At 43.5% G+C, this 25,525-nt stretch overlaps 1 protein-coding gene across 12 annotated transcripts in view; it reads left to right on the top strand.

Moving 5' to 3' along the window:
- The window catches only part of Cadps (calcium dependent secretion activator), a 452,771-nt gene extending 430,151 nt beyond the window's left edge, over nt 1-22,620 (top strand). For all 12 annotated transcript variants that reach the window (XM_060390975.1, XM_060390971.1, XM_060390969.1 and 9 more), the window contains 2 exons: nt 18,548-18,652; nt 21,379-22,620. In XM_060390975.1, the coding sequence (XP_060246958.1) occupies nt 18,548-18,652; nt 21,379-21,558 (285 nt within the window). In that variant the 3' untranslated portion in view covers nt 21,559-22,620. The remainder of the gene's footprint in view (nt 1-18,547; nt 18,653-21,378) is intronic.
- The last annotated feature ends 2,905 nt before the right edge of the window (nt 22,621-25,525 follow it).

Raw genomic sequence — 25,525 nt, 5'->3', positions numbered from 1 at the left:
AGTTGCACAGCTAATCAGAGAGACTCCCTTATAGAATCCGCTCCCACCAGGAAAGGCCTCCTCCCAAATAGAAGAGCGTTGTCCCTAAGGTCAAGTCTACAAACAGAAGTAAATCTGGGCCTAAAGATGGGCGATCCCATGAAGGACCACTGCAGTGGGCTGAGAGGAGCTTGAGAGCAGAAGAAATCTCATACCATATGTACTGTAAAACCCCCTCTGCACAGGCCCAGCGGAGGGGCGGTTTCAGCTTTCAGCCTGTATCTCCCTCTGTATTCTGTGTAAGGCCTTTTATACCATAAGAATAAGGTTCTGTGTGTTACTGGGGAGAAGGTGATGGTAACACAATGCCATTGCATCCCAGACAGTTGATCAGTGGTTTACCAGCAGCTTGAGTTCCCTAAGCAAAGCTTGACACAGTGGTATCATTAAGCAACAATACCCAAGATTTTCCTACAAGACCTTGTTGATTCTTTCAACAGACCTACATAGCTAAGTGTTCAATGGCGAGATGAAGTTTCACAGATTAGCAGCACTTTACAGGACAGGAAAATGTAATCCAAAATTACAGAATACTATGGTTATACAATCCCTGCATAATACAAATGGGGTTACAACTAAATCATTACATGGCCATTAGCCAATAATGCCTACAATGTCAGCAGTGTGAAAATTTGCGATCAGGTGTCACCAAAGTCCTGCCTTAATTTATTTCTAGCCAAAGCTTACAATAAACAATGTGACAAGGTGATGGAAGGTGGGGGAGGAAGGAAGGAGGAAAATGAGAGAGAAGGAGAAAGTGTGTGATCTGTCTTGTAGCTTTATGAGCTTCCCAGATAGACAGCTCTCAGCCAACTCTTGAATGTGGCAAATCCCCTGGCCAGTGGAAAGTGGTCTAAATACATTGTCTCTAAAGAGTTTGTTTATTCAAAATACGTCTGCTTTGAGCATTCAGTTTTCCAAGTGGGTGGGGAGGGGCCAGCACTGAGGTCAGCGCTACGCGCAGTTTTTGAAGCTCACTCCTAGCCTGTGGCTTCCCAAGGCCACCAAACAGCATTGACTGCAGAGCAGGCGATGTCCGTCCAGACGTGAGGGAATTCTTTCAAAGGCTTCCCACTTGGCTCCACTGAATTGCAGAGACGGAGCCTGTGTGCATTTGTTGGTGCACATTAGAAATAAATTTGGGCATTCATCTAAAGAACTAGCTAAGGCAAGATGTACAAAGAGACATCATTATGTCTTTAGCCGGGTCTTTGTAAGCTTGGCCAGGCAAGGAGGTGTCTCAAAAGAAATATGTAAATAACACAACCTGCTTTATAAAGGGAAGGAGGGCCAAATTAATCCAAGACATCCACGGCATAGTACTATTCCTACCCTCCACTCTTCTTTTTATAACTTGAGCGATAGAACCCAATAGTCCAGCTTCAACAATAGCTTACTCACTTAAAGAGAGAGAGAGAGAGAGAGAGAGAGAGAGAAACAAAACAAAAACAGACCACGCCAGCCCTCACTACTGATGAAAAAAAATGAGTCTTTGGCCTTGTGTGCAATATTATTATTAAATCTAACGTTTTTATAGCTAAGTTGTTGGCTTGGGTTTCTCCCTTCACCGCTTCCTTTCGGGGGGGGGAGCTTTTATAGGGGGAGGTAGACCAAGCCAATCAAAGTTAAAATAAAGTCTCTTTCTAGCAAGACTACTGTCTATAACATGTTGTTCCTTATAGAAAGTGGGATATGGTGGCATTTGCTTGATTAACTTGCTCGACAAAAGTGACAGCTGCTGTGGGTGCATGCGGATAAGCTGCACGGCGCAGTTCCGCCTTTGTGCATCTGTCAGCAAAAAGAGAAGAATAAAGAGTGAAAAGAGACAAATTGGTCCCAAAAGACACTCCATTCAACTTAGGAGGCTCGCCCCATTCAGGCGCTTGCTGTGCGCCTCAAGTACTGAGAGCTTATTCAATTTCATTCACTCTTTCGAATGAACCCACAAGTGTTTAATTTCTTATGCTGTCGCCTCTGAGGGGGGGGCGGTTGTAAAGAAGAAGGGGGAGAGAGACTTGGGGAGGGAAGCATTGACGACAAGGCAGGGTGATCCTGGCTGCATATATTAACTCATAGTTAATTTATGGTTTAACTCTCTGCGCCCGGGTCCTGGACCCATCTGAACACTTCAATGGGGACCTGGCACAGGCCTCCTACCTCCTGGCTGGGGTATCCAAAACCATCTGTAGATATTGAGGGCGCCCTGCAAGGTTGAATGTTTATCTTACATAAGGACAATGGTCTGAGGTTTGTGCTTTGGACAGAAATAGAGATGACTGGCACCCCCAGGGTAGAGTTTAGGTAAGAGAGCTGGCAAATGTGTTTGGTTTGGGTCCCCTCCCCCCTTATCCTCCCTCCCAGAAAGGAGGGAGGGAGGAGGGCAGAGTCACAGGCAGTGAGAAGTAGCAAAAAGGGAATATGGTTTCCTGAGATTAAAAATAAAGCAAGAGGAAAGGGCGCCATTGGAGGCAGAGCTCAGCTGTGCACGGTGAAAGTACATGCTGACTTTTAAAAAGCACTTTGCACTTTCCTGAGCCACAGTGGCAGAACTTGCTTCCTGGCCCCTTTACGCAGGCGGCGCTGTAGACACCCAAAATTCTCCTCCTGGGGATTTATGATACCTTCCTACCCTCACCCAAGTAAACAGCCTCAGCTCCTACCTACCGCCTGGTCCCAGCCAGGCTTCTCTTTGGAGTCCCAACTGTGGGACCACCCTCTCAGCCCGCTGCCAACCCTAGTTCTCCTTTGTCGACTGCTGTTTGGAAGTCACCAGGCCATCTCTGAGATGAGAAATCACTTTCCCAAAGAGTCTGGGTTCACTAAGTTGACACAGATCTAGTTTTAAAACTGTGGAGGACTTGGGAAAAGCGCTCTGGATCCAGTTAGAGTTGCTGGGTTCTGATGTCTTTGAACTCTGGGGCTTTGGATGGTGTATTTGTGAGCTTTCATCATCGTCTTAGAAACTAGCTGTGTGGTTTGACCTGAATGAGTGCACTTAGCCCACTGCTCTTAGCCGGGACCTGACCTCGTCCCATGTAATCGTATGGAAATTATGTCAATATGCAAGCTGTTTCCTCACAGTGATGATTAAAACCATCTTAGCTCGGACTCACAACTCTTTAAACTTAATGTGAATCTTCCTAAGAACTTTGGCTTTGGCTGGCAAAATCTAATGACTCATGACTATAGAAAGTTTAATATGCAAATAATGAAATTAGCCCTAATGTGATTAACCATCCTTGTTTGAAAAGGACAAAAGTTGGCACCCACCGTTATCGTTCTGTTCTGTGCATGAGTTACAGTCCTTATTTTAAGAGTATGATTTCTATAATCATTTCTATATGGTATGCAAATTTGCATTTCAGTTGCTGACGTCAATCTGCCTGCAAATTAATGCAGCTAACTCTAAATGCAGTTCGTCCCCATACCTACGAAGCAATCAGAGGTGTGGGCAGACGCTGGTCGTGAATAATCTGAATTTGGTTCCTGTGAGGAGTCCTTCTTCTAAATCTTTGTGTATGCATAGCAGAGTAGTGTTCAGATAAATTATTCCTACTTCTCACATGGATAATAGGCAGCAGGATGTGCCACCAAAACTAGAATTTCATTCTCAACATAATTGAACTTCAAATGATCGAGACTGAATTCAGATTGTAACTATACATTTTCTCAAAACAGTGGGTTCCTTTGAGAGGAAAGAAGCTAAAAGCATGGGGTCCATTTTCTCAATACACAGTGAGGCCCGTGACTAAATCCCCAACATATCCAGAGAAAAATAGGCCTCAGGAAAGGAAGGTATTGTTCACATTGGTCAGTTCGTTAATGCCCAAAGAGTACACCTGCCCTGGAAGACCCAGGTGGCAGGGAAGGCCGGGGTAGACGCTGCCTGACGTTAATCACGTCGGGCTCATTGTTTCTGGCTGGTGGAGTGGTAAGCAGCCTGAACTGAGACCACTTTCCAGGTGCGTTAGCGAACAGCCCATTTTCTCACAGATAACGCAGCTCCATGGTCTCCTTGCCAAAAGTGAGGTGTCGGCCCCTGACATTCGCTGCACGAACTTGTCTGCACAGCACAGCCCCCACTGGAGTGTGTCCTGATTTCTCTGTGACAGGTCTTGTTGATCTGCTTGGGGGATGGGTTAGAACAGCTGGTCTGGGGCCAATGTTCTGTCTTGCATTCAGGGTTGTTCCACCATTCAGAATCTTGCTCAGTTCCTAAGGCGCTCAGCTGTTTCAGAAGTCATGTGCTCACAGGCAAGTGCAGAGCAGATTGTGGAGGCTCAACTGGATTCTTTTATTTGGGATGTAGAACTTGGGCACCAATCAGAAGAGACAGTGGAAAGGCTGGGCACCTAGAGTTCAAACATAGGATAATTGTGAAGGAGTCTGCCTTAGTCTCCACTTGCCTTGTGTTAAATGACACCACACAGATACATAAAAAAAAAAAATTATCAGCTTAGAGAACCCATGGGCTCTGGGTTCTCTAAGGGTCAAAAGCAGGACAATGTAATAAAACTTAAAAGCTAATTTGTTACATATGACTTATAGTATTTCCTTTCTTCACAGAGGATGACTACATATAATTAGCACATACTGTAGAAATATAAAAAGCAGATTTCAAATGTGCCTACTTCTTGAGGCCGTTAGGATTCCATCAGTTTAGTGTGCACGAACTGCCTAGGAGCGTCTCTGAGGCATCAGTAGTCACTAAATGTTTGCTTTCGCTTTCGTTGGTTTTACTGTAACTGTAGTTAGGAATGTCAGCACACACCTTCTTTCCAGGGTGGCTTTGAGGCCGCCCAAATGCCCTGAGAGATCTTAACCACTAAGTACCTTATGAAGAGTGTCCCCTTAGCAGAAACCCCTTTGGAGAAGCATGAATGTAAAGGGATTTCTCTTTTGCAGGACTTCTCAGAGCATTTGCTCTGCTGCCACAGTGAATCTGTGTTTCCAGCAGCATTCAGCTGGAGTGTCTGCTGTGTGCTGGACTCACGTACACACGCGGGGAACGAGGAGCTGGGAGGCTTGTGCTGATGTGAACTTTTATTTCCTTTATCAACCTGACAGTTCAATCTCTCCGGGCAGTCATTTTCTTCTGTCTGCATGTATACCCAAGAATGGGATAAACAATGTAGCATTCCCCCCAGAAGCAGCTCCCGCGTGCTTCTTCCCACACTCTGATGTCCATAGCTAGAGGCCGGATGGGACGCTCCACGCTCCCTGCAGCTGGGAGGTTCTTGCCTTTGATGCACACATGTCCTTTTCTCTTTATGGGGCATTGTTCTGTGTCTTCACAGAAGGCATCACACAGCCTCAGATCCATGGACCTCAAACCACCTTAGATTCAAAAGGGGGAAGACCTTTACCACAGTTGGAAACAAGTTCTCATCCTAAACGGAGGGGTAGGGTAGCTTGTTTGGAATGTTCAGTCCAAGCGTATGACACCGTTGAAAGAAAAAAGACTCGGAGTTGTTGGATTGGTTCCGCTGGGCTGGGAGTCCTGTGATAAGAGGTCACTGGTGTGAGTTACTATGGTAATTGAGTAGTATCAGCAATAGTTTTCCTCTCGTGAGCATTAAAGCATATAATAATAGGCGAACAACAGTGGTTAAAGCAAGCAGGTAGGATTACTATGTTCTTTTGTCAGAAGTATATAATGTCTTGTAGTCAGTTTTAAAGACTTCTCAACCCCCAAATCCACCCTACTGTCACCTGCTGAGTGATTTTGTATGCTTAATCTCCTGCCCTCAACTCCAAGCTCTTTACTAATTTGAGGCAAATGGGTATTTCTGACATTAAATATGGCAGCAAGGAAGCTCTGACCTAGAAAACCCCTATTCTGAACCCTCCGAGAAATATTCTTTGAACGATTTTGTTAAGACTCTTTTAAATGACTGGGTGGGGGCCTCTTCCAGGGAGGTGTCAGCCTGCTAAAGGAAAAGGTGAGTTTGGGGGAGATTTTTGGTTTGGTTTTGTTTTTGTTTTGTTTTTCAGAAGAAGAAAAGAGAAAAGAAAGAAACTTGCAGAGCACCCCCACTCCCAACTTCCCCCATAAAACTTGTCACTTCGCATTGCCATCCGCTACCCCAACAATAATCACTGCGTGCCTATTGCTAATTGCAAGCACAGCTGAGGCCCAGCGGGGGGCCTTTGCACAGTCTCAGGCCTTTATGCGAGGCTCAATCTGTTGTATGGCACTTGTTCACACACAAAAAAACTACCAGCAAAGGCAGAAAGAGGCAGAGTCACAGGTTTCTTGTAATCCTTCTGCCTCCCCGCTGACAGCCCAGCCCTAGAAGCATTCCTGGTTTTGTCCTCTTCTTTACAAAATCTGAAGTGACCTTAAGCTACAAGCACGTCAGCTTTTGAATGTCGAGTTGCCGGCTTCTTCAGGTGCATTAGGGAGCAGGGGGGCTACATCTGGCTTCTGCGCGTCTGTTTGCAGCACCCCTGGGGCGAGCTGTGGCTTCCTGTAACATGTAAAATATGAGTGTGAACTCAGGGTTCATGGCAAGGAACAGGAGGTCATGTCGCCATTCGGTTCTAAGTAAAGAAACTGAGATTTGCAGATGTTTTCTCTATGTGTAATGACACCACCCCTCCCCAAGCCACCGAGCAACTGAGCGCAGTTCTTTGATAAAATGTGCCACAATCAGTGTGCTACTTGCAGATTTATTCATATCAATTTTTGCAATTTATATATTCAGAGACAAGATTGCTATTTCGGCAACTTTATGTTGGATGTCATAACGTTTGCGTCTAGAAAATGAGGGAAGAAAGAAGTATGGCCCTGGGAAGGTGGGCAGAGGAAGAAAAGAAATTAAGTCTGTTCCCGGGCCACCAGCTGGAGTGTTGTCAAGGAGACAGAGTATCACACTGGAGGGTCTGTGTCCCCCTTTGCCCAGCGGTCACTTCCCGCCTAGGCTAGGAGCTGGAAGCTTGGGATACAGAGGCCCAAAGATGACTGTAGTGAAGGGGTGTACGTTTGGAGCTCTAGGCACAATCTCCTCAATGAGCCACACCAAGCCTATCTTCCTACGGACCAAGAACTGGTAGGCCCAAGATAATCCACCATGTGGCCAATGGGACTGGCAGGGCAACTCAGCCTTTCTGTTCCACAAGGCCGTGCTCTAAGAGGCAATGGGAAATAAGACTTCCTGCAAAATTCCTGCTTACAGGAATTTCCCTCTCCACCTCAGAGCCTCACACTGTTTTCTGCTGAGGGAAGACATTGGTAGAGGGAGAGGAGATAATCCTCCCCGTGCCTGGGGAGTAAATTCTCCTCAGTGGGGCGGTGCTAATTGTTAAGCTGGGTGCAGAGACCATTTTGAGGCATTTAAGAAATACATGATTTTTATTAGGATAAATGTTCCACGTAGGAGTTATTTCTCAGCAAAGGGCAAAAGCTTTGCCTGCCTCGCAGTATTAGCCTAATTCTACTTAATTGTTTCCTAAAATAAGGGCTTCCTGAACACACATTCCAAACCGCAATAAGTCTGTAGTGGTGAACGATGCTGGGTGGGGAGGTACTGCCCTTTCGGGCAACCAGGGTCTCAGGGCTGACTGAGAGGCGCTTGAGCAAACCTGTGCTTGGTAGAGTAGAATTTGGCAGGCGTTAGCACAGGGATGGCGAGACTCTCCGAAAATACATGAAATGATGTGGCACGCAGCGCAAAAAAAGAAAAAGAAAGAAAGAAATGGGTCTTTTTCTGTTGCTTGGGCCCGCTCCTCTTTAAGGAACCACAGTCCTGGACTTCAGTTACTGCTGTTTCATAGATTTAGAAGTATTGACCCCACTCCCAACCCCATGGCATGTTTTAAATAAACCAAATAAATGACTGAGCAAATGCCACCAGATCTATTCTTCATGCTCTGCCTTCCCAAAACTTAACCTTGAGAACTGTCTCTATTGTGAGGGTGGAAAAAAAATGCTCTATATTTATCTTATACATACTGTTTTCTTTTTTTATAATGCACGAATGGGTGTTCCAGCTTCGAACATGTAGATGAATGGCTGGGAATGTGACCTGCTGAGTAAGAGCACTTGCTGCTCAAATCTAGAGCACCCAAGTGGAAAGCCAGGCGAGACAGCACACAACTGTAGTATTAGAGAGCGCTTGGGAGGAAGAGGAAAAGGGGGGGTTTCTGGCCTTTGCTGCCTGCCAGCCTAGCTGAAAACAGCAAGCTCCAGGCCCACTGTCTCGAGGGACAAAGGCAGAGCTTGACAGAAGACACCTGACCTCCTCTAGTCTCACAGGCATGTGCCTGCACACACATAAAACACACACAATTTTTAAAAAGAATATGTACATTGCTGTGTAGCTGAGTTTTTCTTAAACACACTTTCCTTTGCAGTATGAGAAGCGAGTTTTTGTATTTCCTGTGTGTGTGTGTGTGTGTTATCTGTAAAGAACATAACACAGTGCACTATAGTAAGTTTGGAGCCCCACTGTATACAGCATTAAGTGGATTTGGGATTGGGATTTTGCAGTCAATCCCTAGCCCTCATTTCATCTTTTCCAGCAAGAACTTTTAAACACCCTCCAGTGGCCGCCTCCCTCAGTCCCTGCCAACCACCCCCTACTTTCTGTGTAGATGAAGTTAACTACTCCAGATCCCTTGTACAAGTGAAACCATGCACTGGCTTTTGAGACTAGTGACTGATTTGCTTCACTTTGCATAATGTCCTAAGGGTGCATCCATCTGTGGCATATGACAGGGTTTCCCTCCTTGTCAAGGCTGCATGGATCAAGGGCGCTTGGTTTCCCACCTCCCCTGACCAACAGTGGGCTGCATCTACCTCTAGGCTGTTGTAAATAAATCTCCCTCTATCACAGGTGCTCAAACATCTCCTTGAGACCTGGCTGTCAGATTTTTACATCACTACCCAGAAGTGTATTTGCTGGGCTGCTCATCGATCTATAACAGCACTTACCCAGCTTGTGGAAACAGTGGAAGAGTGGAATTTGCATTATAACTGAAGAAGCATTTGCAATGGAAAATTTCATTTAGAGCCTTTGCTTTTCCATCAGAGGTGTTTCTGTCTTCAAGGAGATATCTGAGGGTTGATGTTTGAACATCATTTTCTGATGCAAAGGTGACAAATTATGTCCAGCAATACCATGTTTATTAGGAAATAAAACCTAATTTCAGCGCAGTCACATATCTTTACACATGACCACCTACCACCTTGTTGAGACATAGGGGACGGGGAAGACAGGAGGTTTTGTGACATGTTGTGTTTTGTACATTCTGGTGGATTTGGCAGCAACAAAATCATTAATAGTCTGATGTTGACTAGCTTGCATAGTATACTGAATCTGAGAACAGGTTAACCAAACCCTTACCACACACACACAAACAGACACATACAAACATGCATACATGTAGAAGCACACACACATAAACACATGCACACACCTGCACATGCACACACACTCACGCATACACACATGTACACTCATGCACACATGCACACGCACGCACACACTCACATACAGATACACACACTCACATTTGCGCACACACACACACACATTCGCACAGTCTCCTCCTGAGACAGATACCAGCCTTGTAAGCTGAGCTTTAAACTCTTCTGCCTAGTTGCTTTCAGAAAGGATTCTTGGAGACTCACCTCTGCTTGTGTTTCTCCCTATACAACTAGTGCTGACGAGTCTAAAGATTTTGAAGGTAGCAGTGACTGAAGTCAAGAGTGCGGATTTGGACCATTCATCATTTCAGTCATTCAGTTGTAATACTGATGCTAACAAATTATTTAGGGTAGGCTATTTCTCTATGCCTTGGGTATAAAGAGTTAAAATTTGGTCTTGAATAAACTGCAATATCCCTGGCTGTCCTGGAACTTGCTTTGTAGACAAGGCGTGTTCTTGAACTCACAGAGATCCGCCTGCCTCTGCCTCCCAAGTGCTAGAGTTAAAGATGTGTGCCACCACGCCTGGCCTCATATAAGTCTCTTTAAAGAGAGTTAATATTGCTCTCAAATGCTAAACTTCTTATGGAAGTTTCTGTAGAAAAGGGAGGTAGGAAAATAAAATTTTTAGAGAACTGTTTATTCTGCATCACTCCTTCCTCATGAGAAGAGGCTGATAGCAAGCGAGAAACTGGATCCTCTCAGTTCCAGTGCTTGAGACCATAATGTCGTCCTTCCCAGAGAGCCCCACAGCAGTGCCTGTAAGCACCCACCTTGAAGAGCTGTGATAACCTTGGTGAAGATGTACCAAGGTAGGTTTTTATGCATCCAAAGAACTGCAGTAGTAGACAGGAGAAAACCACAACCCACCTTCAATTACAAAGGACACAGCATCTGAGGTCATTCTGCTGGTCTATAACCTCTAACTTGGGTGTCCAATTATAGTTTTATGCTTTTAGCCAAGCGTCCCAAAGCCATGGCTGGGAAATACCCATTCTAAGAGCAGTTGTTTGGGAGGATTGGATCTTGAATTACAGCAACACTCGAGTGTGGCAAAAGATTGCATCTTTCCACAGTGTCCCCATTCCCGCAGCATTTGGATGATATGCCCTTTTAGAAGGTGTTGATTTAGCTTTTGGGGAGCTTTGACAAATCCAAAAACTTGCTATGAACTACACGCAGTCTTTTAGTGCTCTGCCCACTTGGCAGAGATGGCTTGAACAAGCTGGGTTTCTTTCTCCTACCCTCTGAATCTTTGATCAGGATTTTGAATGACACCCAATTCCTGGGACTGCTTGACCCAAAGCAGCCCAGTGGACTGTAGCTTAACAAAGCCATGGGGACTTTGGTAGAATTTTAAAAAGCCTGGAAGATATGTTTCACAGGTTCTTAAATTACCCAAATTGTAAGGAATAAATATGCACTGAAAACCTCAATGTAAAATATTTTATTACAGTATTTCAATACAGCAATTTTAAAAGGTTGTGGGATTCTTTTTGTTCTAACTAATAACAACTCACTTTTGTCTCAAAAAACAAAGCGAAGAGCTTAGTCACACAGGCATGGTCAGGTATCATCTTCCTCTTTGATTCTTTGCCAACAGAAAATACCATTTCTTCAGTAGGTGCTGAGCCTGTTTCAGTGTATGGCTGTGCCTGGCTGGATAAGGGTACTTTCCAGGTAAAAACTAGAAATCCTCCAGATTTTCCCTGTGCCTCTCCAGTCCAAAGACACAGGCTAGTCACCAAAGAACCTGTTTATTCACACATTCTCAGAAGAAAGGAAGCTGCTCAGAGAACAGCTCTGAAACAGGGTAGGACAGCATGGCTCACATAAGACTAGCCAAAGCCTAGTCTATACCTGGAACTGTTGAAGGCACTCTACACACACTGACTGAACAGCACTCAGCAGCATTTATTATTTCTCTGTATGCTAGATGAGGAAACTGAAGCACAAATGAACATGAATTTGTCACAAAGCAGACAGCATGGGTGGGGTCAGTGCATCCTGTTAGCCCCCAGACTGCACTCCTTGAGTCTTTGTTCAGTTGCTTCCTAGTTCCTAGGTCACATTATTTCACTGAGTCTCACTTTTTTCACCTTTAGGGTGAAATGAGTGGTGGTAAAATTTAACAACCACACTGTTGACAGTTGAGCTATTAATTGTCCGAACCTTCACTGGTTTGCTTTTCTGCATATATACCTCAAAACATACCAGTTTCAAAGGAAGTACATATTTAAAGAAATGTATTTACACTGGAGAGTTGTTCTTATCCCTGAGACAGAATATACTGGGTGTATTTTGGATGTATTTGACAATAGCACAAGTATTCATTCAAAGAAAATGTGGTTCTTAATCCTGGGACAAACACTATAATTTTTCTGACTTCCTCTTTATGATACTGAGCTAAACATTATCCTCAATTATGGCATAGGGTGGGGTGTGTGTGTGTGTGTGTGTGTGTGTGTGTGTGTGTATGAATCTATACATGCATGTACATGTGTTCTAATAAAAGCCATGTACTACAGTAAGTAGAGAATACATCAATAAAATTTCCTTTAGAGAAGAAAGCAAGTTGGACCTATTAGTATATGCCTATTATTCCAGAAATTTGGGAAGCTGAGGCAAGAAGACTGTAAGTTCAGGGCTACATTGGCTATCCTGAGAGGGAAAGAGGCAACACCAGGGCTAGGGTTTTTACTGGGCAGTTTTTTCTGGCTTGAGACTTTTTTGCTCAAAGTGACCCTCCCCAAGTGCTTTCTGGTGATGCTTTATATTTCATGAGAAAGAAAATACATTCTGTCTATATATACAAGAGTTCTATTGTTTTGTTTTCACTCTTCACTGAAAATTCTGTAGTGTATGACGCAGTTCCAGGGCTGAACGTTTGTTGAGTGTTATAATATTTTTGTCTGTAAACTGTTAGGAAAATTCAAGGCATTGTGTGTTTCTAGGTATGTTTCCCTTAAAAACAACCTGCCCCCAGTGAGGAACTTCTCTCCCCCAAGCAATTGTGGAGTTACCCACCTATCTGGAACAAAGGAGAGTGGGGAGTTATGCTCATTCAGGCTAAGAAATGATGTTCCTCATCCAGGCTGCTTAGGTCATTTCTCCTAAGAGCAACAGTGGTCTTTCCACGAACTCTTTAAAGCCATCAAGCAGATTTCCCTGGCAGGTCCCTCAGGTCCCCATTATCTGTGTATCAACTTTGTAAGCATATAAAAATGGGCATTCTTTTCCACCTTAAGACAAGCCTGGGCTCCAGTGAAAACAGACCCAACAGCCTTATCCTAGCCACACACTTTTGAGAAAGTTTCCGGACTTAGCAGCTGGGCTGCGAAACACCTAGAACCTAGATCTGACCCTGATTCTGTGAGGTCAGTCCTTACCTTCTTACCAGAACTGAATTGAGTAAAACAACTCATACTGATTTGGTGGTTAAAACAAACAAACAAACAAACAAGCAACTCCAAACTACCTCAGTGTTTACTAGTTGTACGTCCTTTTTTTTTTTCATATACAAAATGGGGCTGTTCATATTTTCTTAATTAAACAATTAAACTGTGTGACGTTTGTTGTATTCTGTGTAGGATCTGGACATAATGAGGAATTCGTGTTCCATGAACACTTCATTGTTGTTGCTGTGTGCACACTCATGTGACTATCTATGTGCGTGCCTAGGGTTGTATAGCATTATTCTGCACAAAGTAATGCTTTGTCAGGAACAGGTACTAAAGACAAGTACCTGTAAGTGATGGACTCCCCTGGTCTGATAAGGTGTTTGCATAAGTTAAGGAGATAAATGATCTTTAGGTTATGTCTGAACATTCTTTCAGCCTCTGTGCCTTGTTGCTGCTGCCACTCCCCTGCAACAAGGTGGCTCACTCCAAAAACAAATGTACCACTATCAGCAGCGTCTCCATAGGCATCAAATTAATGTCAAAGCATTGGAACCATAATTAAGACTTAGCATAGGTGGATGACTACAAGAAAGAGACCAGTCTGGTTGAGCAAGCTCAGGACAGTCCGAAGGTCTGTTATTCATGTATGAAGAGACTCTGTTTTAAATAGATAAAGAAAGAAAGAGAGAATCTGAGTAGTAATTATGGTGGCAGAAGGTATGACCTCAGCAAAGGCCACTGTATTGCTCACTGGGATTACCCAGCCCTGGGTGAAAGCTGAGTTTCCATGAGGCGTTAATTATTCATCTTGCCTGTCAACACTTCAACTTTCTAGGGCATAAAGCTTCCATCCATTCCACAGTGAAACCAAGAGGGAGACCTAGAGAGAGATGTTGGAGTCACTTCTTCATTGCGGGGTTTAGTGATGGGGAGCCCCAACAACACACTTTAATATTTAAGACATACAAGTGATCAAAATTGAGGTACCAAAATCCTTGATGAATATCAGATTTTTTTGGTGATGTTAGTATGTGATCCTCGCCGCTCATGACCTTTCTCACTACCTCTCCCTGATCCTGGCCATAGCAACCCTTATCGCTCTGGGTACAGGCTGCATGGCAGGATTGCCCTACAAAAGTCAGTGAGCTTGAGGACAGAATACGTGACTTGGGAAGTCTGGTTATCAGTGACCCACACTTCTGCTAGAAACGAATCAAGACAATAACTATGTTCTATGAGTGAAAGCCATTTTTTTGAGTGCTTACTCTGTGGCACACACTCTGGTAGGCACCCTGTGTAAATTACCTCTTAATGCTCACAACAGCCTTATGAAGTTGGCACTGGTGCTAACCCGAGAAGAAAACTGAAGGTCACAGAGTTAAGCAGTTTATTTGAGGCTATCCAGCTAAGCGGCCAAACAAGCTGATGCTGAACCTCAGCCTGCAAGCTTTGAAAAGTCACTCATTCTGGAGTCGTCTTAACTCAGAGCTTCAACATAAATCAATATCGGTTTACAATATGCTTCATGAAGGAAAGGTAGTTTCCTAAGTTTAAATAGAATCCCATTGCTTGGAGCTAGCCATATGTTGCTTCAAGGCTTAGGCATACAATTCCAAGATCTCCCTGTAGGAATCATTTCTTCCACCACATGGCTTTTCCAGATAGCTACCCCCCCACACACACCCCGCCTCACCCTGCATTTTGTTATCTTTTAGGTTGAGAAGCAGAGGTAAAACAGTGAGGCCTGGGGTATAATAATGCTCTGTGGTGCTATCTGCGTTGCTGTATACTGAGTACAGGCATGAGTGCTTCACAAGCATTCTTTTACTCACTCATCAGAAGAACCCTATAAAAGACAAATGAATGGTAAACTGGGTCTCTAAGAATGAAAGTCCATACTCACGGTCGCAAGCTCAGATGTGTTTTAGTACCAGCACCCCTAAATTCTTCATACTAAAAAGCAATGAAGCCAGGCACCACTGTGCAAACCTGCAGCCCAGCATTTGGGAGGTTGACACGGATGATCCCTTGAGCATGAGCATTTAAGATCAGGCAGGACCACTTTGAGTAGTGATGACACAAAAGATGGTTGGGGAAGAAAACTGGCCAAGTGGGTAGTGCAGGCATGTGATCCTGGTTATTTGGAGACCACGTGCAAGACTGCAAGTTCAGGGCCTGCCTGAACTAAGAAGTGAGTTCGAGATCAGCCTGGTCAGTTTAGTGAGGCCCCTGTCTCAAAATAAGATTGACAAAAGAGGTCTGGGATGTCGCATTGTGGTAGAAGAGAAGAATGGGAAGAGGAAGCAGGCAACAGTCCATTGTCCTTCTAGCTGCTTTCTAAATAGAGCATTAGATTCAGCTGCAGTTAGCCCACAGGTCAGAGCTACAATGAGCATCCCTTTATGTTCCAATCTTCCCAGAATGACTGCATGGGGGATATAGTTTAAAAGAATCCAGTCTAGTGGCAATTTACTTCTCTGGTGTGTTTTAAGATTAAAGCAGCATTGTTTGGGAAGTTTCAAATCAGTAGCCCTAAATTAAGGAACAGCAAGTCATGACAATATTCGAAATATCCAATGCAGATTGTCAATTCCTGATTCTCCTTCCTTGGGTCTGAAGCACATGGTACCAAAAATTTTAGTGCTCAGGTGTTAAAAAAGCTCCAGAAGAGGTCTATCTGAATGAAAGACAAAACAAAAATTGGAAGAATGTCATCTGTTTTATAAATTTCCTCTTTCAAAGAATCATTACAAATCTGCTATTAGCGTTGACATCAAACACAGCAAGCCTGGCTCCCGAGAGAACCCTCCTCTTGGGGCCTGCGTTTAGTAATCCAGCCAGAGAGCTGGAGAGGGCTGCAGCAGATTGGCTCCAGTGACCAGCATACCCTGTACCCACAAAACAAGGCAAACTGCAGATGACCATCTTTTTCAGTATAGTGCTGACGCTGGAGATGCCCACTTCCTGCGTGATCTTGAAAAAGTTACTACCTGTCTCTGGGCCTTTGTTTCCTCCCTTTCGATGGCTACTGTGAAGATTCCATCACCTCTAACATTTTAAAGTTCTAGAAGGCAATGCTTACATCATTCTCCAACATCTAAATGCCTTTTGACGCCCATGCTGGAAAACCAAGTTAGCACTGGCTGTGCAGCATCTGAAAGTGCCTCCGATTCCATCTACTGAGCATAAGGTTTGGAAAGGACTCACTTTCTCCCTTTTGCCTCTTTGAATGTGTAGCCAATGGGGCATCATACATTTTTTTACACTTCTCCTGCTAGATGTGAGATTCAGGAGAAGCATGGATGTTCCAGGGTTTTCTTGCTCCTAGGGTGGGAATGTGCTCAGATACGTTGATCCCCTCTGTATGCACTTCCTCCCTCGCCTTCCTCAGCAGTGCAAGACTGTTGACATCAGTCTACCTTTTAATTTGTATTTTTAATTCTTATTTATTTATCGTGCTATTTAAAAGCCATTTACACGAGTGAGAACTGCCTATGTGAAATGGAAGGGGGTGCTATATTTTTTCCTGAAAGGTGGCGCGTCTCTCAGTAAAGAGAAAAGGCATGTTGCACCAGGCTTGCTGGCAGGGATAGAAGCCAGCGCCGGTTTGCCTGTTGTCACAGCCAAAGCAAAATGCCACCTCTGCCTAGAAGCCAGAGTGCCACACTTCTCTTTTGTGTCCCAGACATGTATCCATCACAAGATGGATACATGAGCATGTATGCCTGGCCATGTAGTCACCTGAGCTTCTCAAAGGTCACCTTCCAACGTCTGGAGGGACAAAGATAGGGGAAATTATTCCTGGAGTAAAGTGGATTGCATGTGATGTACGGAAAGTTTAAGCTTGAGGCCTACGTGAACCCCGGTGTGCCCCTAGCTTCTGAGGCAGTTTAAAGCAACATGGTCACCTGTGGTCCTCCGCTCATCCTGTCCCCAGAGCCTCACAATAAACCCAGATGTCGACACAGCAAACACAGAATCCTGAGGCAGGAGGTGCCAAAAACACCCTCCACACACAACCACTACTACCCCTCCCTAAGAAAGAAAGTTTCAGAAAAATGTTCTCACCCCTAGAGGGGAAAACCTGTCCATGCCTGAAGCAGCTTGACCCCAACAATCACACACCCTCTGGAGGGTGACCTGCCCATCTCGGCAAGAAATCCCCACCCCCAGCCGCCTGCTTCCTGGGGAGGGACAGAAGGTTCCTATGGCTGAGTGTTTCTCCTCCATGATCTTTAAAAGAGCAGGGGCTGGCTGTGAGGCTGCGCAGCGCTGCCTCAGTTGGGGTAGCGTGGTCCCTGCTGCGGCTGGGCTCCAAAGAGAGCCACACTTGGCTCCAATGAGGAAGAAGCCTAGCTAAGATGCAAAGAGGGCTTCTATACTCCATGGCTGCGACTCTGTAGTTTCTTGCAAGGTGAAACTTGGCAGTCCTACCTTGCGAGTAAAACCCCAAATTAATTTTTTTTTTTTTTTAAGAAATTAAGTCAGAAACAAGGCTTCAGAAAAACTGTGAGTGTTAGGCATAAACTGATTTTGGATGATCTTTAGGTGAGAAAGGGTGGAGTTACCATCAGAAACATGTTTTTATTTATGCGTTTCGAATCCCCACTGGTGTGCGATGCGTGTGTTCCTGCACACGCTGGTTAGCGTGAACGGATGCATCGTCTCAGTTCTCTAAGTCTCCTTTTATTTTATTTTATTGTTTTTGCATCTTTTCTGTGCACAGTTCATATAGATGTCACATAAATAAATATATAGGTCCATCCACACCTTTTCATTTTATTTGTAAATTGTTTGGTATAAGCGGCAGAGCGTAATGAAACCTGGTGAAGTTTAAAAGATTAGATTTTTTTCATACTGACACTTCATAACACTGTTCATATGTCTCTGAGTGAGATTTATGAATATATGAGCAGTACTGCAAAATTATACTGCACCAGAGACTTCCTGCACCACAGGGGTGGCAGTCTAAAGTGACACAGCTTCAAGCATTTTTCACAGACAAGAAGCAAAATTTAACCCCCATAAGGGGAAGTATGATTTCAACAGCTTGAAATGAGCTCATTTGTAGAGAGTTGTTTTTCCCCCTCTTATATTTCATATTTTTTCTGCTAAGATTAAAACAGATTGCACAGCTAATGCAGGGTACTTAAATGCTGCCCAAAACAGTTTGGCCCTTAGAGAGAAATCTTTATTTGCTGTCCATAGTAGGAATGCCCCAGTCAGACAAATGGTGGTAGATACACACCCCTCTGTTCCTCCCGCTCTCTACCTGGGAGTTTTCAAAGGTAAGTGCCAGTGAAGGCACCCGTCCCTCTTCTGGCCCTGGAGACAATGGCGTTAGGAAACTAGCAAAGCCTTGAATCACAACTGAGTGAAATGGACCAATTCAGATGAGAATGGGGAGCACAAGAGGCAGTCTTCAGAAATGGACCGTGCATGCACTCTGTGTAGCATAAGAGTCCCGGGTTCAATCCCAAGTCCACACTGCCCTGGTCTAGACTGAACCAGCACCTCATTTGTGTGACGCGATGCTCATGGTCTCTGGGCTCTGCAATTCTCTTTAACTGTCTTGTTTCCTCTAGAACAGAACAGGTGCTCAGATGTGACCTATCCCTTCCCTGCCCTGTAGTCACTCCATGACGTGTTGCCTGGAGAACTCTTGTCTCTTTTTCAGCAATGGTACAACAGCTCCATGAACGTCATCTGCACCTGGCTGACTGACCGGATGGACCTACAGCTTCACATTTATCAACTGAAAACACTAATTAGGATGGTAAAGGTAAAAGAACAAAGCTTCTTCTTTGCAAGTAGCTTACTGAAATGCGCTTCATTGGCAAGCAGCATGACTCCCTTAACACAAATATTGCCTGCTTACACACACAACAGGATGATTTCTAAGACAGCATTGAATGCAAAAAAGTCCTATAAAACTCCTTTGTGGTGCATTGTTAATTTCTTACAGAGACATCAAAGGGGCAAGCTTAATTTTAAAAGAGACAGGTAGGCATTGATTCTTTTTATAGGAAAAATATTGTATATATTTGCCATGCACAAAATGTCACAGACATTCTTGTGCCCTTGCATTATACTTTTGAAAGCTTGCTTTGGGCAGAATTTATGTTAATTGCATAAATCACCAATTTCACTTATGGTTTAATTAAATAAAATTTTGCCACAATTAATTTAATGGAAATATTTACCCCCAGCTATTTCTAAACATGTTCTGTGATCATTATCAGAATGCAAATCAATATTGTTCTCATAGTTAATTGAAGTTGTTTCTCTTACAATGCGCGTACACAGTCAAATGTAAAGGATCACAGAGGTGCGGTAACATACCCCGAAAGTAGCTCTTTTCCCCTGTTCTTATGTGTGTGCCATGGACTAATGATAATTATTTCAGCGTGAAATCGCAGTGGTTTACATGAAATAATAAGATCACAGAAGGGGGTAAATACGGTTTTTGATCATTTCAGTTTCCATTTGATGCTTCGACATAGAGGGTTTTTAAAACATTCGTATGCAAAAACTCCCATTCAATGCACAAAAAATCTCCATTAAAATATTTTAGTAATAAGCATAGCTGAATTTTCTTAACAGTTTGCCAAAAATCTCCCCTGCTTCTTGGTCTCCTTTGGATTAGTCCCATCCCCCTGAAGGTGCTCTTCTACCTCAGTGCTGACTAAAGCCCAATTACCATTCCACTGTGTGTAATTAAGGAGTTATTATCATCTGCATTTGATCTCACAAAGCCTCGCCCTGCAGAAGGTTTCAGCCAGTAAGTGACTGCAGCTATTGTAAAAGAAATACATGCGCTTGAATGGCGCGCTCAGCTTAGGTTTTTTGTTTTTTTTTTTTTAAATCAGTTCCTTAAGGCAACTTCACTAAGCATTGCCAGACCCTCTGAGTTCCTTTTCTGAGTATAAATATTTCTTTTTCTTCTTTTCTTTTTTAATATGTGTAGAATAGAGACGATTTCTATTTGACTCTTATCTGACTGGGTAGACATGAAAAGAAAATATCACAATCTAGTGTTTTCGAATTATCTTTTCATAACTGATATTTCTAAACCTGTGTCAAAAATCAGCAATGTTTTTTTAAAATAAAAATATGTCTTAATGTGGCTTAATTTTTGCCATCTGCCAAAAGCAAATATATACACAGTCATGAACCACAGAGAAACAACACAGAATTATCTCTGGGTAGGGACTTTTACTTTCTGCAGAATTGCACTCAGCTTAACTACTGCACTCCAAGGGGCCTGAGGAAGAGTCCCCACTCCCAGCACAGGAACTCATCCCTAGTGTTCCTTCTCCAACAGACACTCCCTTCATTCATCCATTCATTCCCTATCCAGAAAGCTATGTTCCTGCGCCCAACACTGGGTAAAGGTTAGCTGAGCTCTCCTTCATATTAGCAAGAGCTCAGTAGCTATTCAAATCAAGGGCTTATGGAACCCAACTGCATTCACCGATTAACACCACAATCACCACAACCTGTGACTGTAAAAGTGCGCTGACCTTGGGATCAGTGACCTCATAACTGTATTAGATAAACTAGTACAAATACAGATCACAATGAGGGTCACACTGAAGTACCTTGCCATTCTTTCTGTCTCCCCTTTATCAAGTTTCCTGCATCAACAGGTACACCAAAGTAGAGAACTAGTAGCTGAAATGATATGCAGTGTGATGAGAAAACTTCTAGTTAGAAAAAGACTGTTTAAAAAAAATATATGGGCTAGACAATAGCCGGATGCTTCTGGTCATGTTCAGTTAACACCAATGAGGAACAAAGAAGAAGCTCGTGGCACAGCAATACCAACCATTGTTCTGGAAAGAGCCAGATTTCTTTCCCGAGAACATAAAGTTGTGCACGAAATGGATCCAGATCTTTCCCACGGAGATGAGCTATGAGTCACATTGCCGGCAACATATTGACGAGGCATTAGCGCTCCATCCTGCCCGTCACTGTGGCGGCCCGTAATAGGTTTCATATACCAACATGCATATGTCTATCTCATGGATGAGGCAGAGGGACGTGGCTCACACAATTATAACAGGCAAAAAATTCTAAAGACCAGACTGCAACAGAAATCACAAAATATCATGATCAACTGGCACGTTCATTACGTATATGTTAGAGCCTTACACTGTCGCTCATGTTGTTGTAATAACCTAAGAGAAGGAACCCGAGCGGGGGAGGAAGAAAACAACTCGCGCACTTCCCTTTGTGGAACTGAATAAACACAAGCTTATGTTCTTTGCTTTGTCTCATCTAGTGCAGTTTATCCTGTCACGGTTTCTCATTTTCTGTCATTTGGTTGAGTCGCCGTTCTCAGTCCAAGTAAAATCTGAATGGAGTGACTGTTTCTTTACTTTTCTGTCCATCCCATGTAACACTTAGCTGAAAGTCATGACTCTTACGCGTGAGCCTCCTTGCATCCTTCCCCTCTTCACCTTGGTGAGGGGCTCCTCCTTACTGCTTTATCTTTTCTCCCCATAGAAAACCTATAGGGATTTCCGATTGCAAGGGGTCCTGGATTCCACCTTAAACAGCAAGACCTATGAGACCATCCGAAACCGGCTCACTGTGGAGGAGGCTACCGCATCAGTGAGTGAAGGTGGGGGCTTGCAGGGCATCAGCATGAAGGACAGCGACGAGGAAGATGAAGAAGATGATTAAACCATTCTCTGGGTCCAAAAGTCCCCTGGGTTGGAGTCCTGTAATCAATGCATGTCCTTAGTCTGTTAGTTAACCCCATTAGGGAATTTTCTGTCAACCACCATGCCCATGAGACATTCACCAATATAATTACCATTTTAGCTCTGTGGTACCAAGATTAGCAGATGACCTTCAGGTCCATGGTTTTCCGGTTTCTGTGTCTTTATGTTTACAAGCAATATGGAACCCCATTCTTAAACACTGTTCATGGAGAGAACACATAGTTCAGCTGCTAGGTGTGTCCCTTTTGTTAGCAGAACAAAATGATGCCTCATCCCGTACTACATATGCACTGATGAGAACTGGACATGGGAGCAAGCAAGCTGAGTGTTTTCATGTCTCTGTTTCATGTATGTGGGCACCAAGTATTTAAATGCATACATGAATAAATTAATTGAAGCACATAGATCTGCTTGGTTTTAGTTTCCGTTTTATGAGAAGGGGGAAAAGTCATGGTTTCAACAGCCAACTTCAGCTTTTCTCATCGCCTAACGCTGAAAGCAATGGACTCCTTTTGTCCTGACTGACCCAGCTTGGCATTTATTCATGTAGCTCCCCCCACCAAAAAAGAACATATCAATAGATTATTTTAATTGTCATAACAAGGGGGGCATCTGATGAGGACACGGCATCAAGCAAAGTTCAGACCAACTGTCTTCTGTGAACATTTATCCTAGTAAATGTCACATTTTGCTTTTCTGTTTCAGTAACTGTATATGTAAAAAGAAACCTATTGAAATGACAACCCTAGACTACAAATGTATTTATAATAAGATATGGATATTTCCTTCAGTAGACTGTAACCATAATTTCAATTATTTTGTTCCACACTGTTTTTTATATCTGTCATGTACATTGCACTTTGATCTGTAACTGAGCGACCCTGGGGTCTGCTGTAGAGCTGTTTCTTTCTGTGGAAAGTAGTGGATCCATCTTGCTTTTTGCCTTATATAAAAGCCTACAGTTGTAAAAGTGTGGGAAACTGTGGCTTCTCAATAAATAATTATTCAAATGTCCTAAGAACGTGTATTTGAGCCCATCTTCTCCCACCGCCGATGAAGCATAAAAAACAGGAAGAAGGAGAAAGGGGGGCAGAGGTGATTTTCTAGAGCATTCTTGACACTGTTGTTGAAGAGAGACCGCCTAGGATTCCATTAATTCACACTCCACTAATTCAGGATCTGATGTTGGGCAGATTATGCTTTGCATCATAGGATAAATAAGGGTTTGCTAAGCAAGTAAGTAGTGTAAACGAGAGGAGTGTTTCTCCTGTACGGAGAGAAGGCCAACAAACTGTTTTTAAGCACCACTTTAACAGCAGTGTTTGCATTCAAACAAAGTGTGTGCCAATTATATATGATTCTTATATATTTGTTAAGGCATTTTCTCAAGATTCTCTAAGACATGGAGTACTCTTCTCCTTCCCCAGCTCCTGTCAACAGTATAATCACCTGGGTTTCAAATTAAATGTGCCCCCTTCTTGCTTTATCTGTGCCTTTCACAAATGAGGCTGACCTCTCTTTGGGGCTAAGACTTAATGGAAATGCCTGCTTTTTCCAGAGGACAGGATAGAATGGCTGCCAGTTGTTCTCAGCAAAGCCCCTTTCCAGAGGGCACACCCACTGTTTACTTCTTCAAGTCTGCAGAAACACACAAGTCCTTTCTGCTCTTGGTGACTGTCTAAGAACTCCCACTACTGACCAGCTATTCTAAGCTAGGGCTCTTCCATCAATTACCTCACTTAAATCTCTTAACAAATATGAGGTGAATACTGCTGTTATCCTTATTATAAATGAAGAAATTAAGATCAAAGGGTATGTGAGTCAGATGTGGTAGAGCTCACATCTAATCCCAGCAATTGGAATTGAGAAGCAGAAAAAAAAAAAAAAAAGTTCAAGGCCAGTCTGAGTCACACACTGAACTTCAGGATAGCCGAAGCAGCATGAGACACTATCCCAACATCTCCCCAACACCCCCCCAAGAAACCATACACATGGATTAGCTAATTTATCCAAAGATACATAATTAGATCAGTCAAAATAGAAAGAGCATTGTCTATGATTTCAGACAATGTTTTTGTTATATTCAGGATTGCAAAAGTAAAAAATATATATGTATTTCAGACATGAATTACAATGTTAAAATATGCAAAGTCAATAGGAGGCATTCTAGCACTTAAAACTTGGGTTGCAGGGGTGGGGGAGAGGGTGCTTAGGGAACTATGTGAGAAGGTTGTACGACCAAAGGGCATGAAGAGAACCAGGCTAGAAAGAACTACACCTCGAAAGCCAGAGTCAAAGGAAAAATAAGATTCCCTCCAAAATAGAGTGTGTCATCACTTAGCATGGACACTATTAAATAGTGTCTCCAAGCTTAGCAATGTAGGGTAGGAAAGGATGTGGGCTAGGAAATGACACAAGAAGAAATTAGAGATAAAACATTGAGCAAGTTTAACCCTCAGGTTACCCTCTGCCACAAGAATGAATCAAGGAAGAGAGTGCCAGTGTCCAGGACCTTCTCTTTTCCCTTGGAAACAAACATACGAAAGAGAGTAAGTCTGAAAATGCAGCTCAGTTTTTATCCTAGCATGAACACATTCAGAAAACTCATACAAAGACCATGTCAAGAAATAGGAAGCACCTCACAGTCCCTGATAAGCCCCTTACACATGAGCCTTGCCAGCCTCTACTTCTCACTTGCCAAAGGCAGCTGCCCCCCTAATTCCTAATGTGTGGGAAGACTTCTCTAGTCTAACCTTTCATGTAGTCCCAAGCAGTGCACACCCTCACTCACATACAGACATTCCATTGATAGAAAACTGTGATTCATCTTGTGATTATATGCTGTTCTGATATATGACTATGCCACAATAGATTTATCCATGTCATGATGTCATTTTCCATGTAGGGTGTTATAAGGAGTGCTGCTGTGAATGTCTTTTACATATCCTCTGGGGGAGTTGTTGAGCCGCAGGGCAAAGACATGCTTATTTTTGGAAGATGGTGCGAGCTTTCCAAGTTCCATCTCGACCTCACCAACCGTGTGTTAACATCCCTATTCTTCTCCTTAGTGATGCTAAGTATGACCACACTTTAATCCTTAAACATTCTGTTATGATGGTGGGTTACAAAAAAAAAAAAATGAAGTTGATTTCTCTTGAACACATTTATTGGGGATTTGGATAGCATCTTTCATGCAGTGTAAGTTTGAGTCTTTCCATTTTTGAAAGATGAAAGAGAACTATTTGAAGGCTGTGGAGCTAAAGGAGATGACAAGGGAATGATTAAGCTGATGGAAAAGCTCTCCTTCTCTTAGTAATCAATCCACATATAGTGAGCCCACCCAGTTCATGCTCATTGCCAAAAACACCTCTCTAACCCATTTCCTCTCATCAGTTGAGGGGTCTTTTGAAAAAGCAAGTGTAATCTGGGACCTCCCCTGATTTAAGGCACCCAATTGTCCCCAACCTTCCTCCTAGAATGAAACTCAAACTCCTTAACGTAGCATACAAGGCCATGTCAGATGGACTCTTGCCTACCTCTCCATCAGCCTGTGTTAGCCCTACTACTCTCTGGGATGCTCCATACTTGTGACCTCTCACTTCCACTCTGCACCTGGCTCTTGACACTCCTTTCAACTCTCAGCTAAATTTGACTTTCCCAAGGAAAGTCTTTCCAAACTCCCCTACAGTGCTCGCCCTCTGCTGCCCTCTCCTGTAGCATGACAGCTGCTCCTGGGCAGGTTGTTTACATCCCTTTGTGTATCTTAGCATTCTTCTGTACTTCAGGAAGCCTGTACCAGATTCCCCATGCTAGCCAGTGCCATCATAAACAGAAACTACTGAATGAAGGATGAATGGGCACAGATAGAGAGGACCTGCTTGCTCTTCTCTTAGACTCCTTGGGAGGTATGACTCTTCCAAAGCCCC

The sequence above is a fragment of the Meriones unguiculatus genome, chromosome 9 (genome assembly GCF_030254825.1).
Source record: "Meriones unguiculatus strain TT.TT164.6M chromosome 9, Bangor_MerUng_6.1, whole genome shotgun sequence".
Taxonomy (NCBI): domain Eukaryota; kingdom Metazoa; phylum Chordata; class Mammalia; order Rodentia; family Muridae; genus Meriones; species Meriones unguiculatus.
The sequence above is the reverse complement of the archived record's forward strand: the minus strand, read 5'-3'. Positions and strand labels throughout refer to the sequence as shown.